Here is a 25120-nt window from a genome sequence, read left to right as displayed (position 1 = left end):
CCACTGTTGGTCTCCTCTCACAAAGATCAGATATTATAACGGGAGGTTCTGTATGTGAAGCCTCCTGTTATAAAGAGCAGCTTCAGACATTCAGGGCTACATCTCATTTCAACAGCATCACTATGATGTCTTAAATTCTCACCACATATATCATATCAACCTGCTTGTATGTTTACATTCAAAATGATAATGACAATGTTTCATGATTAAAAAAATATGAAATTGTTATTGTTATTATTGTTACTATAAATAATCATTAAAAGCAGGACTGTCCGATCATATAAATTCATAATACATTACCAGAAGTTTCTAAACAACCAAGTCTACATTTTAGACATGTCCTCGAGTTTACTTTATAATATTTAGACCAACAATAATTGAGAAACACAAAAATACTTATTTTACATATGTATATACCTTTAACTCTTCTTCATATATGATTGTGACTGTTTTTAAATTTGTGGTTTAATACTATAATTGCAAGTTCAAGTATTAATCACTGTAAAAGCTGTTATGTACAAAGAAAAAAACAAACATGCATTATTTCATCCGTTAAGGGCCACAGCTAAATAAAATAAACTCTGTAAAATTCAAACAGGACTTAAAAACTACTGGTTAAATAAAAAATTTTACAAATACTCTGTTGTGTACAAACGTTTGCAGGGATTACTACAGGTCTTTGCTGTTTTGCTTGCTTTCACAGGGTGGCAGTATATCTTCATTGAGCCTGTGGTGTGTGGTGGTAGCTGACATGATGGTTTTAATGTTTAGAGGTGGAGAATGCACTACGACACCACCCACTTTAAAGAAGTTGTGTTTGTTTTCCTGATAAGAGGGTTTAGTCAGTAAAGGAGGTGGAAAGTATCTGCATACCAGCATAAAGTGTGACGAAAACACAAACTGGTGTTAAATTTGGTCAGAACACAACATGATCCTTTTCTTCTGCATCGCCTTTAATGTTATTCTGGTTTCAGGTACAGAAGTCTTTTAATACATTTCTTCTTTAAAAAGGTGGATTTATATTAATTTGGCAAACAACAATCAGCTATTCCAGTTACAGGCTATAGACTCTGATACATTTTGGGATTGAGGTTCAAGAAAAAGATATGGGCTTTGATTTAATCAAATACATAATGTTTTCTCCACATATTCTCTATTTATCATGTTCAATTCCTGTCCTGTGCTTACTCAATTTTCTATTTAATAGTATTCATCCTCATTTAATGTGATTGTGTATTGTTGGTGCTTTTTCTACAGGTTCCTCTCTCAGTGACCAAGTCTACCAGACTCCAGCTCACATGTACAACAAAACAGGAGAAACCGCCAAAATCAGCTGTTCACACAGTATTGACAGCTACAATCGAATCCTCTGGTACAAGCAATTCAACAAACAGCTACAGCTCTTGGGATATATGGATTTTAACAAAGGAAGTCCAGAACCTGGTGTGAATGTGACGATAGAAGGGAGTGCCAGTAAAGACCAGATCTGCACATTAATAATTGAAGGACTGAACCTGAGCAGCAGTGCAGTTTACTTCTGTGCTGCTAGTTTACACAGTGCTACATATCACTGCTCCTCAGTACAAAAACCTCATCACAGTTTTAATCTTTGTATTACAGCTCACAGCCTCTTTGCACCTGGAATAAACCATCCTAACCAATGTTGGTTTTTCTTGTGATTGAGATCAGTGATTTTAATGGGAGGTGCTTTCTGTGGAGCAACGCCTTTAACTTCCCACCTCCCTTTATAAAAAACAGCCTCAGTCATTCAGCATGTCTACTGTGGCTGGATCTCATATTAAGAAGATCACTATGATGACTCAAATTCTCATCACATTTATAGTCTCGTCTCTGTGGCTTCAAGGTGAAAAAAAACAGATTAACCGTATAAGAGATGTGTAGGTTTGATAGTTATTTATTATAATTATTTATTAACATGGAAACATCGGCTGATGATACATGCAGCCTCAAATTCTGACTACAAAACTGGGCTGTCTATCTTTCAGTATCAGTGGATTTCAGTAAAATATTTTTACGTTCACATGTATGCAATACAAAAAGTAAAACATTTTTCCAAAAGAAATGCAGATTATATTGAATTTTATATTTTCTCCACGCAGGTCAATGCCAGGATGTGAACCAATACCCTGAAATCAGCTGGAGTAATGTGTTCAAATCTGCAGAGATGAACTGTAGCCACAATAAAGACGCTGGTCATAACCAGATGTATTGGTACAAGCAGCGTCCAGGGGAGATCATGACCCTCATTGTCTACATGGTTTTTGATGGGCAGCCAGACTATGGGATGGCCCCTCAAAACAAATATGTAGGCATCAAAGATGACATAAAGACCGGGGCTCTCACTGTCAATGACTTGAAGCTGAAAGACAGCGGTGTGTATTTTTGTGCCATCAGCAAACACAGTGATGTGAGAAGTATGAGCAGCTGAACAAAAACTGCTTCACAATAAATGTGCTGATTTTTTTAAAATCCTGACTTTTATATCTGTCCTGTAGGTGGAGCTGGAGCTCCAGAAATACTCAACACATGTAACACTGTGAAACTTATGAAGCTGCTTTTGAGGGGAAGGTGTTAGGTGTCTTTAGTAACTGTTGTATAACTAAAGAGCTTAGAGTCACTCAGTGTTCACTGTTCATTCAGAAAACAAGTCAACATGCTCACATTATTCTTTTTTTTTTGGCTCCTTGGTAATCACTTTTACAATTCAGGAATACCTCTTCACCTATAGTTTCTACATTGTTCACTCATGTTTTCTTTCTCTAGGTGTTTGTCTGGCTGTTGAAGTCTACCAGAGTCCTTCAGCTCTACTCAGAAAACCTGGAGACAAAGTCCAGCTGGTCTGCAGTCATGAAAAAACTGACTACAGACTCATGCAGTGGTACCAGAAATCCCCTGGAGACCGAGCTCTGAAAAGCATCGGACATGTGTATCAAAAGAGCATAGAGCACGAGGAGCCTTTCAGAGAACATTTTAATATCACTGGAGACATGAGTGGAGACACAGCAAAGAACAGTTCTCTGTTTATAACCAACCTAAAGACACCTGAGCACACTGCAGTGTACTACTGTGCAGCTAGCTATGCACACTGACTACAGATCCTCTCTGCTTCATACAAAAACTCTGAAACAACTTTTATCAACTATTATGCTTTTGAATGGGAACTTGAACAGACTCCTCCCAGCCAGCTGCGTTTCCTTTCAGGCTTTCATCTTTGCCAGCTAATGTACAGTGATGGCGTTTCATCACTTCCTTCTCCTTTTCAAACTTCAGTCAGCCCCATTAAGTCACGAGTTGGATTTCTGTTGCAAATGGTGACAGTGATATCTGATGTCAGATCCCAGAAACTTGAATCCATAAAACTCTAAAAGGCATTTAAAAATGTTTTTTGTTGAGGATGTCAAAATGATCTGCTTTCTAGTCTTCTGTTGTCTGGCAGGTAATAACTTGAAGCATTACTTTCTTTGCATATGTCATTAGTGTAATTTATCATAAATCACAATGTAAATAAGTTCTCTATTTTTGTTTTGTGTCCAGGTGGTTGTCTGGGTGTTCAGGTCCATCAGTCTCCCTCGGATCTCATCACAAAAATTGCTGACAAAGTGCAGATTTTCTGCAGTCATGATAAAACTGACTACAGAATGATGCTCTGGTACCAGCGGTCACCTGGAGACACAGCTATGAAACTCATTGGATATTTGTACTTAAAAGATGTAATGATGGAAGAGACATATAAAGAACAGTTCAATATAACTGGAGATTTGAGTGGAAATACAGCAAAGAATGGCTCTCTTTTAGTTCCCACACCTGGACAACAGCACAGTTCAGTGTACTACTGTGCAGCCAGAGAAGCACGCTGACATAAATCCCCTCTGAACTTTACAAAAACTCCACATAGTATTTTATCATTGGTGGTTTGGAGTAAGATGAGAAATAAACTGCTCCCAGACACCTGCTGTTGAGGTTGTAATTTGATTTGATGTAATCATATCATTACAGTAACTAATGCAGCTGTGTTTCTATTTTGTTAGTTTCTTCCCATTTTACCAGGCAAGCCATCGCAGAACAGTTTCTAATACATAATGAAAAGGAAAACATTTTTGTGGGGGAATCAGTTGAAAGGAAGATATATATAGATATCAGTTCGATATGGAACTTAATTAAACCACTCCTCCTTTCTACATCACATTTGTTTACTCTTTAAATGTGACACTAACACCAAAGACTCATAACTTTTTCATCCACGACCTTCGAGTAACTCCATGATGATTAGATTTTTCTTCTGCTATTTACTCACAGGTAACAACTGCTTCATTGTGAAATGAGACACTGTATTTACTTTCACATCCTAAATCAATAATCTGTCCAACTCTGCTTACAGCAGGTTTTCTGTTGGATTTCAGATCCATCAGTCTTCCTCTGCTCTCAACAGAGAGGCTGGTGATGATGTGCAGCTTGTCTGCACCCATGAACAAACTGACTACACAGTGATGCTGTGGTACCAGCAACCATCTGAAGAAAAGGCTCTCAAACTCATTGGATATGTGGAATATAGCAGAATAAGCTATGAAAGGTTATATGAAGGATATTTCAATATTACTGGAGATTTGAGTGGAAATACAGCAAAGAACTGTTCTCTGTTAATAGTTAACCTCAAAGAGTCTGAGCACAGTGCAGTGCATTACTGTGCAGCTCGATATGCACGTTGAGACAGATCTCTTTCTAACAAGACAAAAACTAAACACCATCCTTTATCAGTTGTGGTTTGGAGTAAAGTCTTGAAAACACCTTTCACCAGCCACCTGCAGTCAAGCTCTCTGTCATGTGATTTCTACATCACTTCCTCATGTCCCTGCTGGTGTTTTTCATATTCAGTCCAGTCATAGTCAGCTCTCATCATCATCATTACTGTATCCTTGTCAACAGAGAATTTGCACAGGAGAAAGAACCATAATGATTTCTTTTCTACTTTATTATCATATTATAGGTAATGAGGTTTGTTCTCTAGATCAACGAGTTTATACTTTGTTTTTTTGTTCAAGCAGATAAACCCTGAGTTCGTTTCTTTTGCAGGTTTCTCTCTGGGGGTTCAGATCCATCAGTCTCCCTCTGCTGTCATCCAAACAGCTGGTGAAAACGTGCAGCTTCTCTGCACCCACGAACAAACTGACTACAGAGTGATGCTGTGGTACCAGAAGTCTCCTGGAGACACAGCTCTGAAACTCATTGGATATGGATATATGCAGTTCACAAACGACGGCGTGGAAGAGCCGTTTAGGAAACATTTCAAATTAGATGGAGATTTGAGTGGAGACAAAGCAAAAAATGGTTCACTTTCCATAATCAATCTAAAAGCACTTGAACACACTGCAACATACTTCTGTGCTGCCAGGGAGGCACAGTATGTCAAACACCCATCTGCTTCTGACAAAAACCTCTTCCCCTTTGCACTCTGGATGTGGGTTGAAGTGAAAATGATCCCTCCATGATCATTTGACATATTGGGGTTTTACTTTGATTTGACAACTTATCTCTCTTGTTTATCAGGTTTATAATTTACTCCACTTCACTTCCCTTTCCTGCCTCAAACACATAAACAGCTTAATACTTCACACTCAACAGCAGTATGTTTTCCCTCCCAACCAAAGCCTTAAATACTTTTAACCAGTGGTTCCCAGGCCCAGGGCTGCAGACCAGAACTATATGATTCAACAAAAAAAGCTACATCATCATTATATGACTTTATATGCTTTTATAGTCTAGTTTTTGTGGTAATAACCATGAACTTGACCCTGCACACCACCCACCAAAAATATACAGATTTTTAATAAGAATAGGCAACCAGTCCATCATCACCACATTTCAGTAACCAGCAGTACAAGAAATCTACTGGAGCCCACCGTTTATCAGAAAGAAAAGCAAAGATTTCCTCCTTAAAACAACAGACAGACTGAATGAAAGACAGTTTCTCAGTGTCAGTGTATGACTTCTCTACATCACTTCCTGACTCCTTCTGATCCACTAAGTACAACAGAGACTCCAGTTGGTTCCTCACATTCAACATGATGCCATCTCATCTCATTATTTCCATCATCACTGTGTTCTGGATTAAAGGTATCGCTCATTCATAAAGACACTTTTTCCATTTAATCTGTAAATTAAGTCTCAAATATATTGAGGGAACTGCGGTGCGATATTTATGTACACTTACACTTTATGTACACTTCATTGATTACTTATTTCTTACTGCTGTTTCCCAGTTATTTAATCCGAGCGTATAATAAGGTTTTTTACACTGGGAATAAGACATTACAGCACTATTTAACACTGAGTTTTTATCTGTTTACAGGAGTTTACCTCAGTAAAGAAAAACAAGTTTTTCAGGAGCCAGGTGAATTGCTGTGGAAACCGAATGATGAAGTCAAACTGAGCTTCACACATAAAATCCCGAGCTATGACACTATTCTCTGGTATCAGCGCTCAGCAGGAGACACAGCTCTAAAGCTGATTGCCTACATGCGATATAAAAACCCCAAAGTTGAGTCGCCATTTAACAGCAGCTTCAATGTGAGCGGAGATGGAGAGAAAACCGCTTATCTTCACATCCTGAACCTGAGACACCCTGAAGACAGCGGAGAATATTTTGGTGCAGCTTGTATGCACAGTAATAAAGACAGTGACTCCCTCGTACAAAAACCTCCATAATGATCCAGCAGATAACAGCACACCAACAGTAAAGCACTAAAACCACCAACTAAAAAACTCTTCATTACTGTTAACTGGTTCAGTATAATGGGGTGTTTTGTTGTTCCTTTTATTTCACAGAACTGTATACATTTACTAGAAAACGATGAACACAAGTATTATAAAGATCATAACATTTACTAAATATGATAATAATGTAATATACAGCACAGTGAACATTTCAGAGTGGTTTAATTGATTAAAAAGATCAGGATAATTTGTACTGACTGATTGGTAGTGATGCCATGACTCTTCTCAGTCATAGATTTATGTGATCTTACTGTCCAGCTCTCTCCACATTATAAACACGGCCCCCTCATTCATTTGAATGAGACCAGTCAACACGCGGGGGATGGGGTCTTGGTTGGGCTGTGGTGGCCAATCAAATATGTGCAATTATAGTACATATTCCTGATAGATTAACATAAATATTTCTACTGTTTACCTCACAATTTGTACAACCAAGAATAAAATGATACTACTGTGATAACATTCCATACTTCTAAAATCCTGTCTCAGAGAATTTTATATAATATATTTTGTTTTGTTTTTTACCTGAAACAACATGTCCCCAACGTTCTTAAGCTGTTTTAAGTCAGGGCTTTTTAATGCCCACTTAACCATAAAGGTGAAAAGACAGAAAATGCTCATACAGGTCATTTTTTGAAACATCCGCATGGGTCATTATCACTGAAAAACAAGTATGATGACTTGTTGAAAAGTCTAGATGATGATCTAGAAAATTGATCCAATTCACACTGACAATGCTTACCACACAAGTCTACAGAAACTCAGTTAATTATAATCAAGAACGCAAAATACAGCACAGCAGAATACTGGAGATTCAACCGCTAGGTGGAGACACAGCACATGACATGCAGCTTTTATCAAGAGAATGTGGTGATGAATTAACCAACACAGACACAACGCCCTCCCTATTTACCCTGAGCCTTATTTTTCTCAGGGCAATACCTTTTCTCACATCAGTGCTTGACAATGTCTTCATCTGCACACACATTTCCTATTCTCTTCATGTGTTTTTATTGTAAGATCTCAAACTACACTGTGAACTACATAAAACTACTCTTTATTTATGTTTAACAAGCTGAACAATTGTGTTAAATATACATGCAAATATTGTATCCTCATGCTCTGCATCAGTAACAGTTTTATCTAAATCTGCTTTCTCCACAGGTCAGGTGAACACTGTTACATTTCTGCAGTCTCTTCCCCAGATAGTGAAGGAGAGTAATGAGGTCCAGATTAACTGCAGCCATGATGACACAAGCCTTCTATTAATGCTCTGGTATCAGCAAAGAAAGGACAGTCTGTCTATGACCCTAATAGGGTATGGATATGAAAACTCCCAAAACTATGAGGGTCAGTTTGAAGAATAATTCAAGCTGACAAGAAAAGACACGGTGAGAGGAACTCTGATCATTCTGATCATTCTCTGATTAAACACAACAGATAGAGAATAAAATGGTTCTTCACAGTCAGACAGTCTGAATGTACATATGAAAGCGTTCAAGTTGTTACTGATAAGTAACGTTTTAATTACACAATGGCCGGGGTGGAATTTAAGGCTGCAATATACAAGCAAAAAATGTATGATTTTTTCCCCCCCAGAAAAACATATTCATTAACACTGCATCACATCCCAGCTATTTCAGATTTGCCAAATTTGTCCAAATCCAAATCTGGTGCTTATATGCAACCAACCAAGCAAGCAAAGTTTATTTATAAAGCACCTTTCACAAACACCAGTTACAAAGTGCTTCACAGTCAAAGAAATAAAATAAAATAAAATAAAGTGAAATAAAATAAAATAAAATAAAATAAAATCAGAATAAATGCACACTTTACTACCTACCGAAGTTGACATCAGTGAAGATCAAAATACAAACACTGTGTCACAACAGAACAACGCAACAAAAACAGATTTCTATGGGTTTTTTGTCATTATGAAAATGAAATGCATCTTCAATAAGACAATAACAGTGAACAGATCCACAGAGTTTACTCAAACTGTCTAACAACAACCAAAAAAGAAAAAACTCAGCCACTAAAATAAATTAATACTCAATTAATCCCAACCCTACAAAAATGTAGATGACAAGAGTATAAGAGCATTTAAATCTGTGACCTAAATAAGTATTTCAGCTATATTGTTACTGAAAACGTTATTAATCATACTTTATTGAATACTTTATCTTGACAGCTATTACCAAACATGGTACCTCCATAGTGTTTAGATATGATCACAAACTTTGAGATCTGTGTTTTTGGTGTACAGGAATTTGTGACCTGACAGAGTACGTGACAGGATCAGCTATAAAAGACCAAAGAGTTCAACTGTTAGATGAGATATTTATATCTGAATACCGGTAACGTTATATAAGGTCATAGTCCGGTTGGTTAACAGCTGTCACAAATTGTGACCATGTCACTATGGGGGTAATAGTATGAGTAAGGTATGTGATAAAGTCTGATTAAAAAAAATCGTTTGCAGTGGCTGAAATTCCTATTCCTATAATTCCTGGGGGCGGAATCTGATACAACACCAGTGTCCAAGAAGACTAGTTAACTGCTAAACTATTAACTAAAAGCTAAACCTTTTGAAAAAATCACAAGAACCCAACAGCAGAACAGAGAAACTCTGGTTCAGACTTGAAATAACGTTTCACATTTATGGCAAAACGTTGGGTGAGGATTCAAAACAACCGCTGATGTGACTAAAAACCGTTGATGTGGAAATTAACGTTAACTGACACTCGGACTCTCAACAGTAGCTAACAGGTACAGTAAGCCAACTAAGCTAGTTAGCAGACACAATGTCTTAGCTACTTCTGTGAGCAAAAATTGGCAGACAGCAGCACCAACACCAAGATATCAAACACATGACAGTAAGAGAGGAGGAAATGTTAACCAACAGCTTCACAAATGTTAGCTATCAAAATGTCAGCTTTAAATTACATCAGTTAGCTATTCAAACGTTAGCTTAGCCGAGCATTCAAACACCAATTTAACAAAGCCAAAACATCAACCGCATATACACGTTAGCACAAGTATCAAATGCCTACCTTGTTGAAGAAAAGCTGAGATTCACGGCTTCTCGGAGAAGAATAAACCCTTTGGGAATATTTCCAAATTATTCCCAACAGAAAATTTCCCCCCAGTGCATTTTTGTGGCCAACCGTTGGCGTTAGGAACAACCGTTGAAGTGACAAATAACGTCTTCAGGGCGGTCTTACGCTAGTTTTACAAACTAAATTATTCTTTTAAACACGACAAAATGTTGCTGTTTTTGTCAAGTAGCGAGTATAACAAAAGTTTTTAACTTTTATTTTTTACCTTGAGGAGGCAGTGTGCCTTGACTTTTTTTACGATTCATTTCTCTTTTCTTTTTCAAAATTAACAGCATTACGAGTGGGCGGGGCATTGTCCATTTAAGCAAACCGCCAAATTCAGCAGTGACCAATCACGTTCCACCAAAACCCAACCAGTCTGCAGGTTCATCCAATCAACTCAACAGGTGATTTTTAATTGAACATGTTTACAGTACAAGCAAACAAGCAACGGATGTTACTGTCAATGATAAAACATTATTCTCAACAACAAAACAACACAAACACTAAAGGGGGTCAGGAGTGATTATTAAATTGTTATACTATTAAATAACTCAATTACCAAAAAAAAAAACTCAGTACATGAAGCTCTAGTTTTAACAGCTTTGGACTTAGACTGTTAGAAAGGGTTTTAGTTTAGTTTAGTTAACACTTGAAAAACTTTACATTTTACATTTTCCAGCTTTACAATCAGCCATTTTTCATGACTTAAAACCACAGCACCAAGAAAATATGCATACATTGGTAATCAGTCAAAAAAAAAAGAAAAGAGTTCACTAAAGAGGCAGAGGCAGGCTGAAAAAAATATTTTTGTCAGTCACAAGATCAGTTGCTAGTGGAGGAAGAAGGTGGGGAAGAGGAGGTGTGGTGTATGAGGAGAGGAACTTAGCCATCTGTCATTTGACATATAGGCTAAAAAGTTGCAGATGCTCCACCTGTAATTGTGAGAGAGTTGTGAAAAATTCAAATTTTATTTGTTCTTATACTGAGCAGGAAATTGATTGAAGTTGTATTTCCAGGATGCTTCCAGTTTTATGCACATCTGGATTTTTACTGCTCATGCTTACATGTAAGCCTTTACTCAATGTAACATCAATTATCAGCACTTTTCTCTGAATATAATGTGTCTATACGACTGTGTATTTTTCAACCCAAGATTCAGTGATGAATTCTGACAAATTTAGGTACTTATATTCAAACAATATATCATCATAAACTTGAATGGATTTTCTTCACAGGTAAAGTGGAGACTGTTACCTTTGAACAGTCTTCTTCTCAGGTTGTGAAGGAGGGGAGAGAGGAGCTCAGGATTAACTGCAGTCATGATGACAGCAGCCTTCAAGTAATGTTGTGGTACCAACACAAACAGAGCAGTCAGTCTATGAGCCTCATCGGGCACACAGTCCTGCAGGGTGAACCAAACTACGAGAACCAGTTTAAAAACAGATTTAATCTGACAAGTGAAGATGCAGTGAGAGGATCTCTGATCATCCGCAGAGTGAATTCATCAGACTCGGCTGTGTATTTCTGTGCTGCCAGCACACAGTGATGTGGTTTAATACAATTGCTTCACTAAAAACCTGCTGTGGCATAGAAACTAATGACAGCTGCTGCTCAGAGTTTCAGATATTTAAGAGTTGAAAATATGCTGTATTGTTGTTGCTATTTAAGGTACCTTTGATTAATTCCTTTGATTACTAGATACAATATATGATGGAGTAACTGAACATGCAGCCTCTAAATATAAATGCACCTATTGCAAAAGTATTAATCTGCTTATATTTGCAGAATAATGTTGATGTCCCATAATGTAATATATATACAATAAAATACAAATACAATATGTCTTGATCCTCAAATCAATGCAGAAAAAGAAATTGAATGACAATTACAGTCAGTCCTACTTTCCAATCATGTGATCATGTGACCTCATGTTTCCTTTGTGCTGAACAAAGTGATGTATGACTCTGCATCATTCAGCTGGAAGAAGACTCTTTGCTAACATGTTTGTCACAGTCCTTTATCTGTTGCTTTTCTTACACTCAGGTGGGTTTTGTGTATGAAAGTTTATCAAGTTTCCATCATCCATCATTCCATTTAATGTTCTGTACATCGAGAGACAATGAAACATCATCCTTCATGTGCTGCAGGTCTCAGTGTTGTAGTTCTTCAGTCTGGAGATCAAATGTCTCACCCAAGAGTCACAGTGAAGTTAGAGTGCAGCATGGGTCCAGGGTTCAGCATGAGCAGCTACACCATGCTCTGGTACCGACAAAACCACTATGGAGCCCAGATGAAGTTCCTCCTAACACAGTATGACCAACCTGTGGGGCGCTTCCAGTCTTCTATAGACGCATCCAAAAACAGCTTCACCCTTCAGATTACTGAGCTGTTTCTCAATGACAGCAGCACCTACTACTGTGCTGCCAGTCACAGTGATGCACACAGGCCAGACAGTCGTACAAATATCAAGTCTGTCAGTCACAGATGGCTCACAGCAGGAAGGAGCTGTGGTTCATTTGATTTATTGTTACAGTGGAATTGTTCAATGATAATAATATGTTTCCAGTTGAAGTCCTGAGCTTTATTAATGGAAGATAATATGACATACTGGCCCTATATTGATTTCATTAAATATATTAGTTCATCATATCTCTACCACCACAATGATGGATGTCATTATCTCACAATTATTATGTTGCTATATTGCAGATACAACTGTACAATTGTGAATATTTAATGCTTACCTGATCCATGACGTTATCTTCTCTCCATGCAAAAACTATGAAGCTGTTGAAACAGAGCAGAATAAATTATTTTCAGCTGGTTTCTTTTCTGTGTGCAAAGTAAAAAAACAAGCTAGTGTTCCGTTTGTGGAGATTCAAGTTGTCAAATGCAACAAACTGTGATGTTTTTAATGACTTGAAGGGTTTACAGCTATGTAATTGGCATGTTAATTCATGTTTGGCTCGATTGTGATTTTCTCAGTCAAGTTTCTTTGTAAAGCCCAATATTACAAATATTTAAATGGGCCCACAACATTAAAAGTTCACATTCCAGCAAAAGCTTTTTTAACCTTTGTTTATCCCAGGAGATTTTGTTGACAGTTTGTGTAACCATTTTGTAAAGCAACAGGTTTTCTTTTTATCATTATTTTCTTACACAAATAATGGAAATTAAATGATTTCAGGGCAAGAGGTGAACCCAGTGTCTGAGTAAGACTTCAGTAAGCTCATCACACAAAACACCCATAAAACGCAGAAGAAAAACAGTGAGAGATGAATGGATAATCAATTACATTTCAATTCCACCTCTTGTTACTCTCTGACCACCACTTTAATCAGTTACTGAATATACAAACTCACTGATATTATTTTAATGCACAGTTATCATTACTGATGTCTGATATCAAACAAAACAGCTAAGATTGTTGCTTATTTTTTCCCTGTTAACAACCTGATCTGTTGTAGATTCAGTAATAACTTCACAATCTCCTCTAAAGTCCTGCAGGGACCACTCACAGAGCTCTTGAGAAAGGCTGCAGTTGCAGTTCAGTGTCCACTAGGAGAGTGTAGCTGTGCTGACAAACTTCTCCACGTGACTGTGTGAAAGTGAATGAATGTGGGCAGGGAGTTCATGGTTAAAGATTGAAAAACAGAGAGGACAGGGAGGATCAGATCATATTTCATATGTTTTGATTGCAGTAGCAGTAAATGAAGACAGAGTTATGACTGTAATGTAGATTGCTCTGATGTTTTTATTCTAAAACCTTTGACCACAGTGGAAATGAACGTCTTCTTGGTTGCAGTTCTTATCTTCTCCAGTGAGAACATTGAAATTCAATTGAAAGAAAAATAATGTTTTTTCTTGTAAGATTTTCTTGCTTTAGTTGTTGTTTGTTTACTTGTTGTCTTCTTTGTTATTTTCCAGATTTCTCTGTCTGTGTGAAAATTCAACAGCTTCCATTTTTAATCAGTCGTGAAGGAGACAAGACTGTAACTTTGGAGTGTGAACAAGATGAGGATCAATATTACAACATGTACTGGTACAGACAAAGCAGCAGTGGGGAAAAAATACAGATGGTATCATTTTCTGCTGGTCAAGGTTCAACAAACATTGAAGCTCCTTTCAATGACTCCAAGTACACCATGACGCGGCCTGAGGTGCTTAATTCCTCTCTGGTGATACACTCTGCTGAAGCCGGAGACTCAGCTGTGTATTACTGTGCCTCCAGTATAGCACAGTGGTTCAGAAAGCCTCAACAGCTAAACAACAACCTCAAGAGAAAACCAAGAGGAGGGATGAGTGACAAGGACCAATGTGTTGAACTCTGAGAGTCAGGATTTTGTTGTAGTGTGAGACATGATAGACAACTAACATCAATGTGACATGAAAATAAGGATCGGACCATTAATTACAGAAAAAAATATGTTTAAAAAACAACAGCACAATGAACATCTATTAATTCAGCGAAGGTACAAGAACTCACCGCAAGTCATGTTTCAGCAGCACCACAGAGCTGATCAATTCAGATAAGGCACCAGGTGTTTAAGTATTTGTCACATTCAGTATTATTGTCCTCTGTGCTTTCTCATCTGTGTCACAATCAAGTCAAGTCTCTACTTTGTTATTTTATTATAATTCTCTCTGTGCTTCCTGACAAGATTAAAAGCATATCAGGTTTAAAAGGTTAGCACACACTGACCTCTACTGGACTCATGTAGGATTACATTTATATTTAAGGAGCCATTCTAATCTTTAGTGTAATTAAAATGGCTTTAAAGTAAAGAATTAGTAGGATACAGTTAAAATCCCTTAAAAATAAATGACCTCTCCTGAGCAGCTGTGATATAACATTGTGTGAATGATGCCTCACAACACAGTAAGTTCCATTAAGAAGAAATAAAAAGACATAAAAAGTTTTATAAGTATGAAGTGCATATCATATAGCAGTTATATTGTATGCAACTCATACATATATACATATTCATACATATGATGATATATATGTAATAACCTCAACATCCTGAGTTCAGGTCCAGCTGGGGACCTTTGTTCTCTCTCTCACCATGTTTCTAGTATCTCCAACTGTCTGATAAAAAAAAGTCTGCCCTCAAAATACAGATAATAATATGCTATGATATGATATAACATTAATTCAATGTTTAATTTAATGTTTATTTTTTTTATTAATAGAAACAGATTGTTCACTGAACACACTGATGTCTGATGCTGATAATGTAATAACTGATAGGTGCTGTCTTTTTTCAAATGGATATATAAAATATAATAATATAATGAACTCTTACACAGTGGAATGACAAACTGTTTGACAAACATTGTGCCTCATGATGTCATAAATGATGTAACATTTTTAATAATTCATTTATAATGATAATCTTGATTAATAACATAATCATTAACATTATGATTCTTCTCTTTCTCATATCAGTCATAAAATCATTAGAAAACATTATTGCATCATCACTGATATCAATTAATAAATTGATTTCTTTAATGTAATGTTATGCTCCATATCCTACATTATCAGCCACATCTGTCGCTGTATGTTATTCAGTAAATGCGCCTCCTCTCTTCTCTGACAGCTGGGTGGGATAAAGAGGTGTGACCAGGAGAGATGTCACTTCCTCTGAGCAGCTAAAAACAAACACAGTTTCTCTTTTCCTTCTATTCTTCTTGCTTCTTTTCTTAGCTGTCACAAAAATAGCAGCAGTCAGGTTGGAGCTGGTTCAGCCGTCAGTCAGCCCGACCTGTGCAGCTGCTCTCACAGACAGAGAGAGATGGAGGCTGAGATATGGGGAAGCTGGGTGGGGGAAGCGAAGAGGAGGCAACGAAAGAGACTTCAGGTTTTTGTGTGATGCTTTTTCACCGTGGGGACAGGGGGCCACGGTGATACAATCCTATAGAGCCGCCGTACAAAAACCTCCTCCCATTAACATCCATTGTGTAGACTGCTACATGCTACTTTGGATACTTGGTAGAGCAGAAAACATCAATATTATGAAGGTGTGCAGGATGTCAGACCATTTTAGTATTGTAAAGTCAATTTAAATGAGGAAATTTGGCTGAAAAAATATTTTTTAAATGACTTTAAATTCATGTTTTGAGAACTTGGATGTTTGTTTTACTCATCTTGACAAAAATAAAACATCTTTGGACATTATGAAGCTCATCCTGCATGTTTGAACCTTCTTCATCCTGTGGATTATTAGACTGTTTCTAAACATGCTGATTATGGAAAGTTTTGTGACTTTTTGGTTGAGGAGGGATTCAGTGTGACACTGGAGCCGAAGCTTACTTTGGAAAGGGAACAAAACTCACAGTTTTGGGTAAGTCAGAACTCTCACAACTTCAGTTCACTTAAACAAACATAAAAAAGTTGAGTTGTTTGTGTAACATTAAAGGAAAAATCAGTTGTCATGAAAAAGCTGAACTATTGAGCTAAAGTTAGAACACTGTGACCAACACTAATCCTGCTTACTTCGGCCAAGGAACCAAACTAACGGTTTTAGGTAAATATTCCAGTTTATTAATGTGTTTTGATAAATGTCACATTGCTTTAGAGTCTCAGTATTGATAGAAGGATTAATGAAAACTATCTAAAGATAATTCTGGTAGAGAAAGACAGAGGAGTTTCATGCTCAGTATTTCTGCACTGTGACAATGCCAACGAAGCGTATTTTGGAAAAGGAACAAAACTGACTGTTTTAGGTAAGTGAAGGATGATGAAAAGTTGAAGAAAGCTTTGTAATTAGAGTGGTGCATTAAGAAACTAAATGTACTTTATAGTTCAAGTTCAGCTCAGTGCTTTTTGATGTTAAGCTGAAACACTGTGTCAATTACGAAGCTTATTTCAGCCGAGGCACAAAACTGACTGTTCTTGGTAAGTATGACGTCAAAATTTCTTCTCATGAATCCATTTGTGAGGCAAATAAAACATATTGAAGTTTTACATGTTGGTTGTTGAGGGATACAGTTTAGAATTGTTTATAAGCTGTAAAAACCAGACTGTAGTGCAGCAGATGTTGGTTTTTGGATTTTAAGAAAAGTGATATTTAATACAATAAACACTTAAAGGCAACCAAAAAGTAAAGAAGTAAAGTCAAAGCAGCATCTTGGGCTGTTTTGAGCACTGATTGAATGCACTGTGAAACCAGTGGTAATGAAGCTTTCTTCGGTGGAGGAACAAAGCTGACTGTTTTAGGTAAGAAATCAGAACAAATGTGAAAAGCTTTGTAATTTAGTCATTCATTAAGAAACTTACTGCACCTGAGTCTTTATAGTTCAAGTTCAGCTCAGCAGTTTTTGATGTTAAGCTTAAACACTGTGTCAATGCTGAAGCTTATTTCGGCCAAGGCACAAAACTGACTGTTCTTGGTAAGTAAGACGTTAAAATTTCTTCTCATGAATCCATTTCTAAAGTATATACAACATATTGAAGTCTTACATGTTGGTTGTTAAGGGATACAGTTTAGAATTGTGTACAAGCTGTAAAACCAGACGGTAGAGAAGCAGATGTTGGATTTTGGATATAAAGAAAAGTGATATTTAATGCAATAAACACTTAAAGGCAACCAAAAAGTAAAGAAGTAAAGTCAAAGCAGCATCTTGGGCTGTTTTGAGCATTGATCCAGTGCACTGTGACTCTAGTGGTTATGAAGCTTTCTTCGGTGGAGGAACAAAACTGACTGTTTTAGGTAAGAAGAAATCAGAACAAATGTAAAAAGCTTTGTAATTGAGTCGTTCCTTAAGAAACTTACTGCATCTAGTCTTTATGGTTCAAGTTCAGCTCAGTAGTTTTTGACGTTAAGCTGAAACACTGTGTCAGTACGAAGCTTATTTCGGCCAAGGCACAAAACTGACTGTTCTTGGTAAGTAAGATGTCAAAATTTCTTCTCATGAATCCATTTGTGAGGCAAATAAAACATATTGAAGTTTTACATGTTGGTTGTTGAGGGATACAGTTTAAATTGCGTACAAGCTGTAAAAACCAGACTGTAGTGCAGCAGATGTTGGTTTCTGAATTTAAAGAAAAGTGATATTTAATACAAAAAATACTAAAAGGCAACCAAAAAGTAAAGAAGTAAAGTCAAAGCAGCATCTTGGGCTGTTTTGAGCATTGATTGAATGCACTGTGACTCTGGTGGTGGTAATGAAGCTTTCTTCGGTGGAGGAACAAAACTGACTGTTTTAGGTAAGAAATCAGAACAAATGTAAAAAGCTTTGTAATTGAGTCGTTCCTTAAGAAACTTACTGCACCTGAGTTCAAGTTCAGCTCAGTAGTTTTTGGCGTTAAGCTGAAACACTGTGTCAGAACGAAGCTTATTTCGGCCAAGGCACAAAACTAACTATTCTTGGTAAGTAAGATGTCAATTTTTTCCCCCATGAATCCACCTGTAAGAGAAGTCAAATATGTAAAAGAAGTTAAACATTTATTTATGTTTTACTTAGGCTGATTATTGAGAGAAACTGTTTTGCTTGCATCATGTAAAAAAAAACACAGGCTATAGTGAAAGCTTTTGGTTTTACTGCAAAAGAAAGTTGCATTTAATATAAATCTAAAAAAGTAAAGAAGCAAAGTCAAAGCAGCATCTTGGGCTGTTTTGAGCACTGATCAAGTGCACTGTGACTCTGGTGCTTCAGAGGCTTACTTTGGTGCTGGAACAAAACTAACTGTTTTAGGTAAGAAATCATTTAAAAGTTCATTAAATATTACTCTGGTGTTGTTTCGTTAAGATGTTTTTAAAATGTAAAGTTACTCCAAAGATGATTCCAAAACAGTAAGAGTGATAAAACTGTTTACAGCCATTACTAGGTTTAATAATCATAAAATAGCCACAAAAAGCATGAATATATGTTCAAAAGGTAAAAATAAGTCTAAGATGATTTTCTTGTTTTGTAAACTAAAATAGTGGAAGTCTTAACAAGTCAAATAGTGAAATAAATTTGAAGGGTAACAGATAGAGAAGCAGTAGAAAGAGTTTTTGTTACTATTGAAACACTCTGTGCTCCAACAGAGAAGCTTACTTTGGAGCTGGAACTAAACTCACTGTTTTAGGTAAGAAAACCTGCAAAAATAATCTCACAGAGCATGATTCACAGCTTTTTTAATTTATGAGAGTAAGAAAAATGGTCAGTATTAAAAAATATATCTTTAGACCTTTTATTCAATTGCATAAAACAATTTATACTGTATAAGAACTTGATACAGGAGTTAGTTTGTGTCAGTAAAACAAGTCTTGTCTATGTTCTCCAGTAAAAGTACTGCAGCAATAAAACATTTGGCTCAACGCCCAGATTATTACTCTCAGTGAGTTCTTATAAGCACTATGAAATACTGTGAGTTCTCAGTCAGAAGCTTACTTTGGAGCTGGAACTAAACTCACTGTTTTAGGTAAGACAAAACTATCATTGAATATATACTGATGTAATATTCTACATGATATAACAGCAAACCAGTTGGTTATATCAGGTTAAAGTTGAGTGATGTTTTTTATCTCTCTTGAATGGATCTCAAACCAGACGTTTAATTCTTTTACGTAATGAGTTCATTTTGTATGAATATGTATTATTTGCAGATTTTCTGCACATGAAGGTTTTTAGTTTATGTGAAAGTAAACACAAAGAGTTTACAGCTTTCAGTGCTGAAAGGTTGAGCAGTTTTTCTACAGCCTTGTATCAGTGTGAACAACAATGAGCCTGCTTACTTTGGCAGTGGCACCAGACTAACAGTCCTGGGTAAGAAAATTATAGAAATCATATCAATTAATCCAAATCCGCAAAATTATTGTTGTAAATGTTTTAATGTCTTATTCTGTGATTTTCTGGAGTTGTACTGTGTCAAAAGTGCCAAAGAAAATATAAAATCTATAGAATAAGAATCTCACACTACGTTTGGTCCAGGCATCAGAGTTTGACTTTTATAGTTAATTTCTAACCTTTAAACTGTGACATTTTTGCAGTTTATAATATTCATGACAGCCAACACTGTCTCAGTTTCAAAACAAAGTTAAATATATTTACTTGAATTGGTAAAGAAATGTAGGGAAAAAGTTTTTAAAAAATATACAAAGTGAATGAATCAGTAAGTGATAATTGTGATATTGTGACTGTACTGTAGACATACTGTAAAGAAGTTAGAGGTTCATTCAGTCCTTGTAGGTCAGTGTCAGTTTTTTACATGCAAGTCAGCAGTGTGCTCTGACAGTTATCCTGCTTATTTTGGAGAAGGAACCAGGCTAACAGTTGTTGGTAAGATCACTGGAATAACTTCATAACATTTATCTGAAATGAAATCTTAATGACTCTCAATGTGAGTTTGGCCACCTGCAATGATCATGGTGTATTTGGGATTTTCAAGGTTACAATTATACATTGTTTTGTTGTTGATCTCCAGGATTTTGACAATGCAACTCTAATCTAATGATTCATGTCCTTATAGAAAATGACCGTGAGGTAACACCACCAACAGTGAAAGTGCTTCCACCTTCGCCAAAAGAATGTCGCAAGCAGAAATACGAGCACAGGAGGAAGACCTTAGTTTGTGTGGCCACTGGATTCTACCCAGACCATGTCAGTGTATTCTGGCAGATCAATGGGGTGAATGTCATCAATGGTGTGGCGACGGACAACACTGCCCTGAAGGAAAGAGGCACTTACAGCATCACCAGTAGGTTGAGGGTCTCTGCCAATGATTGGTACACACCTGACAGTCATTTCACCTGCATTGTCAGCTTCTTTGATGGAAAAGAAACCAAATCTTATCGGGATTCAATTCTTGGTGAAAAAGGTATGTTGATGTAAAACTCAGAAATTAATTAAATTTTTGCAACGAAAACATGTAAACGGTCATCTGTACTCATCTAATCCATGTTTATTCTTCTATCAGCTAAAGAGGTGACAATGACAAGAGGTAAATATATTATTTTTTGATTCTGTACACCTCAATGCATTAATTCTACCTATATAAGGATATACATATAACTGAATAATTAGTCTTTGAATCATGTCACTTATGTGAGTATTTGAACTTTCTGCAGGCAAATATTTGAAGATCACAAATAATGCCAAACTCTCCTACGGTGTTTTCATCGTCAAGAGCAGCGTCTATGGAGCCTTTGTTGTGTTTCTGGTGTGGAAGCTTCAGGTTTGTTCTGTTTCTGTTGCTTAGATGCTTTGATTAGCTTCAGTTTCCTGTACTTGACATAAAAACTGGCTCCATATATTTGAATAATAAGTAAAAAGAGCTCATGACATTAAGACATTGTGTCCTTCTCTTTCTGTTGCAGGGAAAGCACAACTGAGAGCTGAGCTGCAGCCTGAACAAGTGAACTCTCAGAGATCGATTCTGTTAGTTTCTGTAAATAAAGATTGAGAACATTGAACTTATATTTCTTATATTTCCACTATGTTGTGTGTTACAAAGCATTCGCGCTTTTAATAGTAATTCTGCACACAGTAGATGAACAGTTTCAGGCATATTTTTGTTACAATCTTAAAGCTATAACTGGCATAAAAATACTTTGGCATCACGTTTTTATAAATATGTCTGTATAATGTGTGTTAGTGTGTGGTTGTAAACTGCTTGTTTGCTACATTTTCTTTTCAATAAAAGTATTTCAGAGAATCTTGAAAAGCTTTTGCTTTCATTTATTCAATAAATGTTGAGTGTCCTACTGAGTTTTTATAGTTTGTCCTACAAATGATTCTCATGACAGATTCAGGCAGTAAGACTTTATTTACATAGTGTTTATCTAAACCAGATTCATCTTCATATCACGCACTATTCATACACAGTGGTTCATTTCCAAAAAAACAAAAAAAAGAAGAAAGAAAAGAGAAAGAGAGAAAGAAAGAGAGAAAGAAAGAGAGAAAGAAAGAAAGAAAGAAAGAAAGGATTAGACAGATAAGTTTGTCAGTTGCTCCAAATTGTTGCTGATATGTAGTTTGGATACTGACCCCTGTCACTGCTCTCACATCTCATCTTACACTCAACATCACTTTTTCCAGAGATAGTGTGAGGTATTTTTAGCTGCTCGCCTTTCTGCCTGTTTTCTGAGAAATCAGATATTTCATGTTGAAATACCTTATCTCAGGAAAACATCACAAGCTGCTTCAGTTGGGTCATAACAAGATTTTCCAATGAGCAAACTGAAAGGTGACTGAAGTGTTGTTTTCTGGTGACATTTAAGTGATGAATTAAATCCAGACGACTAATCTGAATTATAATATTCTTTCTTTTATAAATTATTGATTAAAGTGAGTTCATCTGAGTTTTTTCCACTTTGCACAACTAAGTATGACAGTTTATATTATCTTTATGAATAAGGATCATCTTCCTTTACGTTAAAGACTCACAGTAATAAAGTAAATGTGAGAGTGTGAGTCTACCACATAACAACAGGAAATCAACGTTCTCATCTGTGTACAGAAGGAGGTCAAAGCTGTTGTTGGTGAGGGAGACAAACCGGGGCTTGAAACCCTGCAGAGGAGTAGAGAGCGACAGCAGAGGAGAGGATGTGGTCACAGAGCAGCCTGCAGATCGTTCTCTGTGCTGAGAAATGACGAAGGTGCAACCTTCTACTTTACCACAACCTCCGGTTCACAGAATCCACCTGCATCTCTGCACCAACCCCCCGCCCTGCACATCTCTGAGCAAACAGCTGGAAAAGCTGCCATTTCTGTGTCAACTGAGGCTACAGAATGAACATGAGTGTGTTGTAACACACAACACATGTTTACTCAGATCTGGTGCAGAAATTTGCATATGAAAGTTTGTTTCTTTTGTTGCAGTATAGAGATATAAAATAAATGTATTGCAATTATAGACTAAAGACAACTATACCTGTAACAACAGTAATTCATTCTAAATATAAAACAGGGTGTTCGATTGTAATCTCAAATAAATCATCCTCACGTGAATAACTAAGTTAGACACAATACATAACTGTATTTAAAGCATATCATGGAGATTTATTAAACGCTTCTGTCTGAACGTTCCTCCATCAAAACTGGTATAAGTTGAAACCCCAGTGGGAATCCAACTAAGGAAGATTTCTTCCTCATTTCACCATTTGTTTCCTTTAAAAACATGTTTTTTGCTCACTAGAGTCAGATAAACAGGAAACAATGTCTGAGAGACACTAACAGAAACATGGTGTGTCTGACATCTGTGAGCAAGATAATTATATCTACTCCCACTAACCACAACCTTAAAATGAATTATGATAAGAAGTTGCTGTTCTTCCTTTTGTTAGGAAGCACAAAATAAAAGGCTTCATACTCTCTTTCTCTGTAATATTTAAGTCCAGTTAAAGCAGTGTGTGAGCCCTGCAATTCTGAATGAGCCACACAGGAGAATAATTTCAAAGTTTACGTTGAAATACTTGGTAACACTTTACTTCAAAAGCTAAAAATACCAGAACAAGGCACGTTTATTTTTATAGCACATTTCAACAACAAGGCAATTCAAAGTGCTTCACATAAAGTATAAAAGGCATAAAGACAGATTGTAAAAGCAACACAAGGCAATATAAAAAGACATACATTTATTTAATACAATTCATAAGTGTTAAATTGGAAAATAAAAAAATAAAGATATTAATCAAAAGCCTCAAAATGTGATTTAATAAATGGCAGCAGCAAACAGAAAAGTCTTCAGCCTTGATTTAAAAGAACAGAGTTGCAGCAGACCTGCAGTTTTCGGGGAGTTTGTTCCAGATGTGTGGTGCATAAAAACTGAACGCTGCTTCTACCAGGCTGGAAGGTTTCTGTTTAACATGGATATTAAACACTAAACTATACCTGGACAGATAACGTTTGGTGTAGTAGACTGAAACTTCTGCAGATATAATGTAATCGAGGAGATTTCAATGATTATTTGTTGGTGCTGGGTTACTACACTTCAGCAACTAGACACGAGGAAGAAGCTGCACCCACATGGTCAGTTTCAAGCAGCTGAACGACACATTTCATTTGTCATGTTGAACGACCCCTTGTGGTGCAAACTGAATATCGAGTCACACACAGGTTATCAAAATGTCAGGTTATATCAAAATGAGTTAAAATAAAAAAGAGAAGCTCCCTGTATGTGACACTACAATAAAAGTGTATTGATTACATGTGATTTATGTGTGAAATCCTTTTAATAACCTGAAAGTTAAATCATCATGATTCTCTGGGAAACAGAACAGGCTCAGTAGGTTCAGCCAGTAATAACTTCATCACATTTAACAGACTTTACAAGTTTTCTCCAAAATCCCTTTACCATCATACCATCAGTTACCATCAGTTCATACATACAGTACCAGTCTAATGTTTGGACACACTTTCTCATTCAAGTGAATGGGAAGCTGTGTCCTGTATTTATTCTGAATGTCCCCAGGAGGAACTGAACCTCTAACATGGTCAGTTTAATAATATTTATATATGCAGAAATGCAGATAATGTATCATCTATCTATCAACATACATCTGAAGTAAAACACACACAGAGAACATGAACGCTGCAAAGGAAAAACTGAGCATTTAAGGAGCATCAGGGAATCTATGACTTTTATTGACCTCTGTTGGAAACTGTGAAATTACAATATGAACAGAACTTGTTCCCACTGCAAGTCTCTGGGAAACCATGATGAATACACAGTACACTGGTGTTTGTTATGGTATGTTGTGATACAGATATTAATGAGATCTCATTTTCTTTTTTCTGTGTCCAACTCTTAAAACCTCCTAATAAAGTAAAAAGACAGATTTGATAGTTAAATAAGTGAACCCATGAAGGTGTAATGCTACTTACACACCACAAGTCAACATTGTTGTATAAATAAATAAAATCATTTTGACTACTTTCCTACATTGTGACCAATAGTGGGGCTCAGATTCAGTTTGTCAGGCTCAGCTCAGTCAGACTTTGCTCACTTTTCATCTGAACTGCATCTCTAAACTAAGTATAGAGACCATTGGACTGTTAGCATGTTGATGTGTATGTTAGCTACTGGATTTAAACATGTTCACGTTTGTCATGTTAGCAAGCAAGAATGTAAAGTATGTCAAGTTAATCATGTGATTAGCATGATGGCAAAGGTGTGACTAAAACTCACCTTGGACTCTGAGTTGCAGCTGTCTCTGCTCCAGCTGTTGCTGAGAAGAGGCTGAGTCTTCAGCTGGCTGATAATCATGGTGCCATCTGCTGGATAAACCTGCAACACA

General features: G+C 36.6%; 1 protein-coding gene and 3 gene segments (V, D, J or C); 3 read left to right on the top strand and 1 right to left on the bottom strand.

Annotated features, from left to right (window-relative positions):
* Nucleotides 1–25120, bottom strand: part of LOC121881008 — a 153383-nt gene that overhangs the window by 70466 nt on the left and 57797 nt on the right. For 8 of the 18 annotated variants that reach the window (XM_042388666.1, XM_042388665.1, XM_042388668.1 and 5 more), the window contains one exon: nt 25012–25110. In XM_042388666.1, the coding sequence (XP_042244600.1) occupies nt 25012–25110 (99 nt within the window). The other 10 variants (XR_006091691.1, XM_042388671.1, XR_006091684.1 and 7 more) reach the window with 9 other exon arrangements.
* Nucleotides 642–21299, top strand: LOC121881032. The segment is given in 8 exon segments: nt 642–974; nt 1258–1548; nt 16532–16548; nt 19604–19649; nt 20353–20700; nt 20800–20823; nt 20951–21057; nt 21200–21299. Coding segments are annotated over 8 exon segments (894 nt in total).
* LOC121881014 lies at nt 1681–4563 on the top strand. The segment is given in 2 exon segments: nt 1681–1864; nt 2121–4563. Coding segments are annotated over 2 exon segments (420 nt in total).
* LOC121881012 lies at nt 13124–14366 on the top strand. The segment is given in 2 exon segments: nt 13124–13713; nt 13821–14366. Coding segments are annotated over 2 exon segments (441 nt in total).

This window comes from Thunnus maccoyii, chromosome 16, assembly GCF_910596095.1.
Source record: "Thunnus maccoyii chromosome 16, fThuMac1.1, whole genome shotgun sequence".
Classification (NCBI taxonomy): Eukaryota; Metazoa; Chordata; class Actinopteri; order Scombriformes; family Scombridae; genus Thunnus; species Thunnus maccoyii.
Note: the sequence above shows the minus strand (reverse complement) of the source record. Positions and strands in the feature narration are given on the sequence as shown.